At 38.3% G+C, this 12,394-nt stretch overlaps 1 protein-coding gene across 1 annotated transcript in view; it reads left to right on the forward strand.

Annotated features, from left to right (window-relative positions):
• Nucleotides 1-12,394, forward strand: part of ANK3 (ankyrin 3) — a 260,705-nt gene that overhangs the window by 225,627 nt on the left and 22,684 nt on the right. The window contains exons 37-40 of the mRNA XM_018576669.1: nt 1,740-8,941; nt 9,032-9,272; nt 9,812-9,886; nt 11,194-11,325. Of these exons, the coding sequence (XP_018432171.1) occupies nt 1,740-8,941; nt 9,032-9,272; nt 9,812-9,886; nt 11,194-11,325 (7,650 nt within the window). The remainder of the gene's footprint in view (nt 1-1,739; nt 8,942-9,031; nt 9,273-9,811; nt 9,887-11,193; nt 11,326-12,394) is intronic.

The following is a 12,394-nucleotide window of genomic DNA, read 5'->3' on the forward strand; positions in this document are numbered from 1 at the left end:
AGTGATGCCCTGTTCAAGTCAACAAATATCTTGCTCAGTTAATTGACACTTGTCCAATATAACCATGAGTATGCTGTTATTTCATGCAACCAGGATGGTACACTAAACTTAGTTCCTACATACAGTATATATGGCTGGAAGGGAACTGTCAGACTGAAATGAGGAACTTTCACCTCCATGCTGTCAGCTCAAATTAGCTCCCAGGTTCTATTTTATGATGATGCTTATTCTTGACTATATTTGATATTTGGTATATCTTCCTGTTCTCTGTATTTTTCTATCTTTATAAATAAAACATTTTTAAATGTTAAATAAAAAATTAGCTCCCAGCACACATCTCTAGCCTTCTTTGTATTTAGATTCTAGGTCTGTCTACCTAATTTTTTGCAACTTTCAGGTGCTGACAAGTTGTAGAAATGTATCTTAAATTAATCATTTCTGTAGTGTCCAACTGCATATTTTTTAACAGAGGAAAAGTTTGAGTTGAGCTTAGCAAGACATTAAATAAATTAAAAATAAGATTATTAATTAATTAATTCTTCCTGTTTTGGTCTCAAAATAAATTTTATGGCATTCTGTCAAAAAAATTACACTGATACACACAAGAAACTGATGTCATGACAGTGTGCTAAAGGTAAACTCTTCTTTTGAAAAAAAAAATATGACTGTCCATAGTAAGCAGTGGTTTTCCAAGACCAGTCTTGTAACTATTTTAAGGCCATTAGTGTAACCGTACTTGGTTGGTATGAATTTTATTGTGGTCCGGTTGGGAGGGAAGTTCTTTGCACAAAGCCATATGATGGCTGTTGAGTGACTGGCTTTGGAAAATATTTGTATAATATGCATTTTAAAGGTACAATTTCATAACCCATTGCTTGTTCCAACATAACATTTCATGCACGCTAAATTCACAACTTATTTTTAGTTAACCTTGCTTGACCATTTCCTCAATCACACATTTCACATGTCATCAAAACACAGCGGTTTCCAATTAATTCCATGTTATGTTTTAATTTGGTTTTATCAGAAAAATGAAATTAAGAAACGCATGAAAAATGCAAGATAAACTACAATGTAAACAGAACTGTTCCGAAAAAAAATGGATCTTATTGGCTTTGTGATTGTGCAACTTTTTTCTAAATTTTGCATGAGAGAGATATATATTTGAAGGTTTCCCCACATTTTGCACTGTACATGCTTGTCATATACATGAATCTGGAGTGTGCATGAAAGATTCTGATTACATTACCAATGTTGTAGTTGATATTGTTTTCAGTTAACAGTAGTGTGTCTGTCAATGTACAACCAGAGAAAGCGCAAAAGACAATACTAATTCCAAGCACTAACTCTACACAACTATACTGTATTTTGCAGGGGAATACAGCTTGTTTTATTATTAAACGGCACATCAGAAAGTCAATAGGAAGCTTGAGTAGCAGTGTGTGTTTGTAGTTCATTTTTATGTGTTGTCTTTTCTGTCTTTCATTGTTTTTTTTGGCTTCATGACTTTTTCTTTGTTGCTTATATCCTTTGCTCATTTTACATCCATGCAGCCCCAGCCATTTATTTTATTTGAGTCCATTCAATATCACCACACTCATCATTTTGACTCATATAAACAATTGTACTTGCTTTTTGAAATTATATAATCGTTACTGACAAATTTTTTTCTCTGGTCTCTCTGTTTTTCCAATCATTTTTTGTTAATTTTGCATTTAATTTTGATTTACTCATGAAAGAACCGGTTGAACGGAGCACAGGAACAACAAGACCTGTCCCTGCCACTTATGCATACAAGCCAGGCTTTCAAACAAGACCCTATCAGTCATGGACAACTGCTCCAATTACAGTCCCTGGGCAGGCCAAATCAGGCTTTACCTCCCTGTCAAGCTCTTCCTCCAATACACCATCAGCATCCCCATTAAAATCAATCTGGTCTGTCTCCTCTGCTTCTCCAATAAAATCCACACTAGGAGCTTCTACTACATCTTCTGTTAAATCTGTTAGTGATGTAGCATCACCAATAAGATCATTTCGGACAATCGCTTCGCCAATAAAAACTGTTGTGTCTCAACCCCCGTATACAATTCAAGGATCTGTTGGTTCACCAATTAGGGCTTCAACAATGGCAGAAGCTCCTGCTTTCAAGGGATTGTCTTCCACCTCAGTTTTCACTTCCAGAACTTCTCCAGTGACCACAGCTGGGTCTCTTTTAGAAAGATCATCCATTACAATGACACCTCCAGCCTCCCCTAAATCTAACATCAATATGTATTCTTCAACTTTGCCATTTAAATCAATCATTACTTCTGCAGGGTCACTTTCATCTTCAGCTCTAAAATCAGTGGTTTCTCCCGCAGTCTCCACTGCTTCTAAAGTGAACATTGCATCTACTCTTTCTTCACCATTAAAGATTGGGAATGGTCCAAGTGAGGTTGGATTAATGAATGGGTCTGCTTCACCTCTAAAGTACCCACTGTGTTCAAATTACATCAACGGATCAGCTGTAAATTTGCAAGATAAAATATCGGCAGTTACAAAATCAGCAACAGCTTCAGTTAGCACAACAATTGACACCGCTGAAAAAAGCTACTCCATTCCCACTACTTCGCAAATGTCATATTCACCTCTCAAGTCTTTTGCATCAACAGCTTCAGCTTTTCAGACCATAAGAACTCCCCCTACTGGTGCAGTGTACACATCTTTTAGGTCTGCTATGTCCTCTACTACCTCATCTGTTACATCATCAACCTTTACTGTACCAGTTTATTCTGTAGTAAATGTTTTGTCAGAACCAACCTTAAAGAAACTGACAGAGTCTGCATCATTGACTAAATCTGCTGCTGCTCTGTTATCACCATCAAAAAATGCATCAGCAGAGACAACCAGTCAGTTTAGTCGAATATCTTCGCCTCTTAAAACATCCTTATTTTTGTCTCCTGCTGCCCTCAAGTTATCTGCTACCTCTCCATTGTCCTCAAGTCAGGAGATCTTAAAAGATGTTGCTGATATGAAAGAAGACTTAATAAGGATGACAGCAATTTTACAGACTGATATTTCTGAGGATAAACCATACCACTCAGAAGTAACTAAGGAAGTTAGAATTGAAGATGAAGAGCCATTTAAAATTGTAGAGAAAGTAAAAGAAGACCTGGTCAAAGTCAGTGAAATTTTGAAAAAAGATGTGTTTTTGGAAAAAATGGCAGCTGCATGTGCTCAGGGGCAATCACCAGAAGATGAATGGGTAGAATTTAGTAGGGACGACCTTGAAGAAGCTAGAGAGTGTTCCAGCAGCACCCCACTATTTTACCCAACAGACAAAGTGGAATTAAAATCTAGAACGTTATCAGAAAAAGACTATAATTTAACAAAGGTCATTGATTACTTGACAAATGACATTGGTGGGAGCACATTTTCAAACTTGAAATACAAGTATGATGATGGGAAAAAAGAAGGAGAGGAGAAGCAAAAAAGAGTTTTGAAACCAGCTATAGCACTACAGGATCATAAACTCAAAATGCCCCCATCATCAATGAGATCTTCAGCTTCTGAAAAAGAGTTGTGTAAAATTGCAGACTCTGTCTTTGGAACAGACATGATTTTAGAGTCACCAGATGATTTTTCACAACATGAGCAGGATAAAAGTCCTTTGTCTGATAGTGGATTTGAAACAAGAAGTGAAAAAACTCCATCTGCTCCTCAGAGTGCTGAAAGCACTGGTCCTAAGCCACTTTTTCATGATGTGCCAATCCCACCAGTGATTACTGAAACAAGAACAGAAGTTGTACATGTTATAAGAAGCTATGAGCCATCAAGTGGGGAGGTTATGGAATCTGAAAAAGGGGAAACTCAACATATGAAATCAGATAAATCTTTTATGGAGCTAGAACAATGTTCACCTGGATCTATAAAAGCCAAAAGTAAGGGATTTCAGCTTAAAGCTGGAATCGATGAAGAAGACCATACAGGGGTGTTGGGAAAGGGAGTAAGAGTAAAAGAAGAAACTCATATCACAACTACTACAAGAATGGTTTATCATCAACCTCCTCCTTCTGAAAAATCTGACAGAATAGAGGAAACTATGTCTGTCCATGACATAATGAAAGCTTTCCAGACGGGCCGAGATCCATCTAAAGAGCTGGCAGGTCTGTTTGAACACAAAACGTCACTAGCTTCGGATGTTAAGAAGTGTACAGAGAGCCCACAACAACTTGCTGAAAGGGACACCAAAATGAAACCAAAACTGGAGCGCATAATTGAGGTCCATATTGAAAAAGGTAACCAAGCTGAACCTACAGAAGTCATTATTAGAGAAACAAAAAAACATCCAGAAAAGGAGATGTATGTTTATCAAAGGGACTTAAGTCAGGGAGATCTAAACAACAAAGATATGGTAACAGAAAGAAGTAAAATCTTTCCATACTCAGATGAGCAAGGGCAGGCTGAAGAAGAGGAGCTAACAGCAGAAGAGTCTTTGCCATCTTATTTAGAGTCCTCAAGAGTAAATACCCCATTATCTCAAGAAGAAGACAGCCGCCCAAGTTCAGCTCAGCTTATCTCTGATGACTCATACAAAACACTAAAATTATTAAGTCAGCATTCAGTAGAGTATCATGATGATGAATTATCAGAACTAAGAGGGGAGTCATACCGATTTGCTGAAAAAATGCTCCTTTCTGAAAAACTAGATGACGCAGAGGAATCAGACCATGCTCTACTCCTTGGGTCGGACTTCCACCGCACTGAAAAGCACTGCAGAGAGAGAGAAAAAGTGATCCCCACTCCTAAAAAGGAAATTCTTTCAAAAATATACAAAGATGTAACTGAAAATGGTGTAGGTAAAATGTCCACTGATGACTCTCGTGATAAAGTGACAGTGTTGCATTATGCTGGAGATCCCAAAAGCCCCAAACATGCAATGTGGATGCGATTTACTGAGGATAGGCTAGATAGGGGTAGAGAGAAGTTGTTATATGAAGACAGAGTAGACAGGACTGTTAAAGAGGCAGAAGAAAAATTGACTGAAGTATCACAGTTTTTTCGGGACAAAACTGAGAAACTAAATGATGAGCTTCAGTCACCAGAGAAGACACCCCGCAGAAAGGGCAGAAACGAGGTAACCTCAGGTTGCAGTTCTACTAACAGTAGTCCTGAGAAAATTAAGTTTACTGAAATGAGAACATCCAGTGATGACTGGACAAAAACTCACCAGTTTATGACCGATGGAAAATGTGTCACCTTGGCTGATGACCGAAAAGCTACAAGTTTGCCTTGCAGTCCGGAAAAGAGGGCTTTTGACCACAAGGCAGAGAGTCAACAATCAGGGTCACAATCTGGCTTTCAACTAACACAATCAAAGCTTAGCTCTATTAAACTAAAATTTGAGCAAAGTATAAATCTTAAAAACAAGGACAGTTCACAGGATGAAAAAAAGCATGAGTCTCCATCAAAAATTCCAGTAAAAAAAACACAGGACCGTCGACTTCCATTTTTTCAGTTCCACACAAAGGATAAACAACAAAAGACAATTGATGAAATGAATGGAGAGCTACCTTTGCTCAAGGAGTCCATTACTGAAGCCATTAATGAAGAATGTTCCAAATTCAAGGAAAAGATTAAAAATAGTGCTGGATTTTTAGATCAGAAACCTGACAAATTGATTGGAGGACTAAAAGAGCAATTTCTGCCACAGTCAGCAAACACAACAACTGGCCATACTGTTTCCCCAGACAAGAAAGTTTACAGAACATGGGAAATGTCTGGCAGCGCTAATCAGAAAACACAGAAGGAAAAGCATACACATGTTATCATACAGGACAAAGATTCAGAAATGGATGGTACTCATCTTCCAGCCCAACAAACTGTTAAAGAGCAAACACCGACCAGGAATGGATCTTCCACGGAAGAAATAAAGGAGAATTATGTTAAATCTCCTTCTAAAAAACTTTTATACACTGAACTTGCTCGTAAGGATGTAGGATATACCAGTGAAGAAAAATCTGAGAGCAGGAAAGTAGGGACAGATTCTCATATTTCTGGTAGAGTTACTGACGAGAAGCAAGGATTAAGCAGTGTTGATAATATTAGTAGCCAATCAAAAATTGATAGGGAATGTACTAATACACTAATATCATCAATAACTAAGCAGGTTAAGCCTGATATTCTTCATTCTGCTTTTATTACTGATGAAAGCAATAGACGCATTAGTAGTGGCCTGCAAGGCAATGTACAAGATTATCTAGGGTTTTCACCTTATAATGAAGATACTGAGCAATCCCCAGATTCTTTAGACAATAGTCCTAGCAAAGACAGATTAGCTGGCTTGCATGAATCTATGACATCTGAGGACAGAAATTCAATAGCAAATGCAGAAGCGTTAAAGGAGATAAAAACACTACCAGTTTATGTTAGTATTGTGCAGGTAGGAAAACAATATGAGAAAGAGGTGCAGCAGGGAGGTGTTAAAACAGTAGTTAGCCAAGAGAGTAGGACAGTTCAGGAAACAAGAGGTACACTTTTTTCTATTAAACCACAGAAACAGCCCCCATCTCCTCAGGGCAGCCCTGAAGATGATACCCTGGAACAAGTGTCCTTTATAGATAGCTCAGGAAAAAGTCCTTTAACTCCAGAGACACCTAGTTCAGAGGAAGTTAGTTATGAATTTAATTCCAAAACTCCTGACTCATTAATGCCATATATACCAGGAATGCCAAGTCCAATACCTGAAGTCTCTGAAGAATCAGAGGAGGAAGATGTAGTCAGATTACCATCCATTAAACAAAGCATCCCAGATGCCCAAAATCATGACATAGCAAAACCAATAACACTTAGCAAGGACTCATATAAAAGAACAAAGGACAATAGAGTGGCATATATTGAATTTCCCCCTCCACCTCCTCTAGATTCTGAAAACAGTGATTCAAGTAGAAAAAATCTGGAGAATTCAACAGACAGTGAAATGGAACTTACTGAAGTTAATTTACAAGATGATCAGGACAAATTTCTTTCAGCTGAACCAGTAATTAAAGTGCAACCACCGTCTCCTGTCCCCCTTGAATTCGATGCCAGTGATTCAAGTGATGATGAATCTGTTCTCCAGCCTATTGCAATTAAAAAGTATACATTTAAAATGAAAAATGAAGAAGTAAAAGAATGTACAAAGATAAATTGTTCTGGGAAGCCCTGTCCTCAAAAACAATCCAATGAAACAGATATGGGTTTAACCTCCCCATCTAATGACCTAGAGCAAAATGGTAATGGTAATGACCAGTCTATTACTGACTGTTCTATAGCAACCACTGCAGAATTCTCACACGATACTGATGCAACTGAGATTGATTCTCTGGATGGTTATGATCTACAAGATGAAGATGATGGGCTGACTGAGATTGAGACAAAACTTGGGCCGTTGCAGGATGTTGAAGTAAAAAAGGAGCCATGGGCTAAAGAGAGTGTTCTGAAACTTAGTGATCGCAGTTTTAGCCAGAGTAAACTTGAAGTTATAGAAGAAGAAAAGGGAGTAACTGAGGAATACAAGCCATGCAGAAAAATATCCGATGGTGAAAAGAACACTGATGAAAGTGACAAGAAACAAGAGGCACCGTGCTATTCCTTGGAAGGAAGGCATCCAGATAGACCAGTGTTTCCAGACACATACTTTAGTTACAAGGTAGACGAAGAGTTTGCAACACCTTTCAAAACAGTAGCTACCAAGAGCCTTGACTTTGATCCTTGGTCCAGTAAACCAGGAGATGATGATGTGTTTGAAACAAAATCCAAAGATGAAGAACCCAAGCCTTTTAGTCTAGCTGTAGAAGATCGTTCCCAAGCAACTACACCAGACACAACTCCAGCCAGAACTCCTACAGATGAAAGTACACCAACTAGTGAGCCCAATCCCTTCCCGTTTCATGAAGGGAAGATGTTTGAGATGACTCGCAGTGGTGCTATTGACATGAGCAAGAGGGATTTTGTTGAAGAAAGACTCCAATTTTTCCAGATTGGTGAGCATAATTCTGAAGGGAAGTCAGGGGACAAGGGGGAAGGGGACAAAATTACTGCCATCACACCTCCACAGTCAGGGGACATCTTGGTAGATCCCATCCTAGAAAAACAAGTAGAGACATCTGCAGTTGAACATTCTACCATCCAGGGAAATGGAGATTGTCTTGATGCAACAAATGGTAATAATTCATTGGAGAAACCAACAGCTACTGCCAGTTGTAAAGTTGATCCTAAATTGCGCACACCTATAAAGATGGGCATATCTGCCTCAACAATGAGCACGAAGAAAGATGGCACTGGAGAAGTGGCAGATAAAACAGAGGCTGTGCCAGATTCTCATTTACTAGATAATGATAAGACTGTTTTGTCAAACATATCAACCAGTGAGACAATCATTAGTCACATAGAAATACATGATTTTCAGACAGAAAACTATAACAATAACAACAACTTGGATTCATTAGCTTTAAGTTTAAATAATAATGCAATTAATTTGGTATTGAGTAAAGACTGTGAATCCAAGTCTGTGGACAAATGTAGCAAAACGAAGGGAAATGTTAATAAAGAACAGGGGACAGCTAGCCTAGACATTGCTAGGGAAATGAAAAGAGCCCAAAAAAATCAACAGAAAGAGACAGATCCACCAGGGAGTAAGCCAAGATCTAAACTGCCAGTTAAAGCCATATCAGTTAAGCCAGTAAGTAACCAGTCCAGCAATGCAAACACTTCATTCAGTAGAAGGACGGTGCCTGTTAAGAGCGAGAAAGATACAAGACAGGAACACATATCCAGTATAGATGGTAGGTCTTCTAAGATCCCTATTAAAAACATAAGTAAAGTAAATACAACAATACAGAGGAAAGCTACACCAAAACCTAAGCAGAAACCAATAGAGAAGGGGGCAACTAAACCAACTCCTTCAAAGTTACCAGTAAAGGTAAGATCTTTGCCTTCTGCCACTTCTGCAGCCAAAGTAAAGAATCATGAGTTCAGTGAGGTTTGTAAACACTCTATTGAATATTTTAAGGGAATTAGTGGTGAGACATTAAAGCTTGTGGACCGCCTTTCTGATGAAGAGAAAAAGATGCAGCCTGACCTCTCTGATGATGAAGACAGTACATCGAAAAATACGTCATTATCTGAAGCCACCCAAGTGTCCCAGCCTTCAGTAACATCGAGGTCTGCTAAAGACTTGAAAGCAGACGCAACATCTTTAAAATCAAAGATTGAAAAGACCGACAGTGAGAGAAGGAGCAGTAGAAGGACTGGTGAGAATAAAGGCAGTCAGGTTTCTTGAGCTGTAATAGCTCACATCGTGGAAATCCAGCCTAGTTTGTAAACCTCTCAACTTGTTGACCTTAGTGCATGACCTGTCGTGATTGCTTGTGGAGTGACCTCTGTTAGTTTCCATTCTTCCATTGTCATCTGTGTTTGTTGTCCACACTATTCGTTCTGTGTGTCTAGAAAACATACACTAGTTAGTTAGAGAAGCATGCCAAAACGTTCAGAGAAATTACACTACCCATGATTATAAACATGTTTCTAGCCTGTACATAGACAACACCATCCAACACTTGTACGCACCTTCTGTACACTCAACTAGCATGTCTACTTCCATTCAGTAACTGTGCTCACTTACTTAAACTGTACTCATTGCAAATACAAAAGTACAAGCTGTAATAGTCAATTTAATTTTGAAAATCACTAATCACACACAGTTTTTTTTATTTAGTAGAATAGATCCACAGCTCTGACATACGTGTGACACAACAAAATGTTGTTTTAATTGTACCTTTGTAAATTTCAGGTCCACAGAGTCCATGCGAACGTACTGACATACGGATGGCCATAGTTGCTGATCATTTAGGACTTAGTTGGACAGGTAAGACAAAATGGTTTCATAACATTTTAAAAGATGTGATTAAAAAGTAAAGAGTATAATGGTATAATTTCCTTTATAAAGGAAAGCCAGCTATTGTTTTCTACAATTTGCATTCATTATGTTAACTAATGTTTACATGAATGCTTTACCATTAGGCTCTCCTTCCAATTAAATACTTGGAAGGTACTTTTATCAAGACTTTGGACTATTGTTGAGATGGAAAAAGGGGGACAGTTTTGACTACTAGGGTAGCATGTTGGCCAGCACCACAAAAATGTAAATGAACTAGAAAGTTTCACTGTATAAAATGATATGCAATTTCTATCCAAGTGACCATGCTTTGAGAAGTACTGAGAGTTGGCACAATGCAGGCAGCTTTGCACCATACCTTGCAGAGTGGAGTTAATGCTCATACAGATGCTCACTTCAAAAAATTAAAATTAGCATTTGTATGTTGCTATATAGACTTCACATCCTTTCCTCCATTTTTTCTGCATCACAACTATTAAGAGCTGGATTTATATTTAATGCTCTACTAGGCCAACTTAGTTGTGCTCCCCCTGTCACCCAAGCCAATTGGCTAATTGAAGCATGGCAAAAACAAGATTAGAAGCCATACCTAAACAAAGCCTATGCTAAGGGTGTGGGAAGAGAAGCTAAAAGAGAATGCGCCCGCTGTGCCTGAAGTGATGACTAAAAGATTTGCCCTGTTCCTCTACTCTGCCAGCAGTTCAGTTCTAATTGTGTGAACCCTGTTTAGGTGAATTCCAAGTACTTAGAACGCTATACTTCATACAAAGATGAGCAGACTGTACAGGGACAGCACTGGCATCTGATTATGCTGAATAGAATGTACTACTCTTGTTATGTGCTGATGATCTGTGAATACAATTAAGACCTTGCCTTTTGGAGAAGGCCATAAAAGGCCTCAGTCTTAATGGAAACCGGTGCTGTAAAAGATATAGGCTGACCTCCCCTACTACAAAAAATGCTTGCTCCGTTGATTCTTCTCTGATGCAGTGGTTTCAGTACTTTCTGAGTTACTAAGCTGGAACAGGTACACAAATCAGGCAACCTGTATCATTTATCGTATGCTTGTGACCATCGCCATAGCTCGATTTGTAAATAATCTGTCAAGTTTATTTATGTCTTTACATCATTAAGGGAGGTGATAAAACTGAGCCACAGTCACCTGACCACAATGAAAACTTTTTTATAATTTTATTAGGGGCAGAATGAGTGAACAGTCTTAATGGACATCTGAAACATCTGTTCTTTGATGTGCTTTGTTTTCATATTTTTTTCAGAGCTTGCAAGAGAATTGAATTTTTCAGTTGATGAAATTAATCAGATTCGTGTTGAGAATCCTAATTCTTTGACCACACAAAGCTTTATGCTGTTAAAGAAGTGGGTTATAAGAGAAGGCAAGAATTCAACAAGTAAGTACTCTGGCTTTCAGTACTCCAGTCAATCCTGACCCTCAGATCTTCATAGGAATAATGAGGCCTATAGTTACATTGAGCACAATAGTAATCACTATTGTCTATTTATGAAAGATCAAAACTGTAGTTTAATAATGTGTTAAATACTAAATCTAGCACATTTGCCTGTTATAAAGCTGCCCTGTGCAATAGCTCCAGAGATGAAATAATCCCCAAAAAAGATTTTGTTACAAGACTTTGCCAATTTATAAAGACTTTGTTGTTGTCCTTTGCTGAATGTGTCATCTTATGCAACTAATCTTATCTATGTGTCTTAACCTTTTTAAAAGCTTGTTTTAGGTATAAACTGTAGTTATAGATGTACGTAGGGACAGTCATCTTTAATAATCACATATTCAGGCTCCGCTTCCGGCTTTGCAGTGCTACGCAAAGGTTTTACTTTACTGTTTACTCTCAAAGTGAAAGTCTATGAGTCAGCTGAACTATTGAAAGCAATAAACTATTAGACCATGTTTTGTATTTTGCACTTGAATCCTTTATTTCTAATAGAATACGGGAAACTGGATACAAAATACTTACCAGGTGGAATAGGCTTTCAATGGTCCTACACAAGATGTTTCCTGGGTCCTTTAACCTGTGTTGTCGTTGTCATGAACGCCCTGGCATGCTTCTCTATGTGTTTTGGGATTGCCCCTGTATACGTCCTTTCTGGGTCCAGGTTGCAGACCTTATCCATAAAGTAACTGACACACGCCTTCCTTTGGAGCCAGCTGCTTTTCTTCTCCACCTTAATTCTTCCACTATAAAGTCCTATAAAAACTCTCTACTAGTTCATCTTATTAACGCTGCTAGAGCATGCAATCCAGTTATGTGGAAGCAATCTGCTCCCCTTCCACCTGCATTGTGGATACACAGAGTGGAGGAAACCAGACTGATGGAGGATCTAATGGCCTCGCTGTAATATAAGCAATATACATTTATCACCACCTGGTTCTCTTCGATCAGGTTTACAAATTCCTCATATTATTTTTCATCCTGTGCCTCTTAGACGGATAGTGGGTAACCT

This window comes from Nanorana parkeri, unplaced genomic scaffold (assembly GCF_000935625.1).
Source record: "Nanorana parkeri isolate BGI_ZX_2015 unplaced genomic scaffold, ASM93562v1 scaffold73, whole genome shotgun sequence".
Taxonomy (NCBI): Eukaryota; Metazoa; Chordata; class Amphibia; order Anura; family Dicroglossidae; genus Nanorana; species Nanorana parkeri.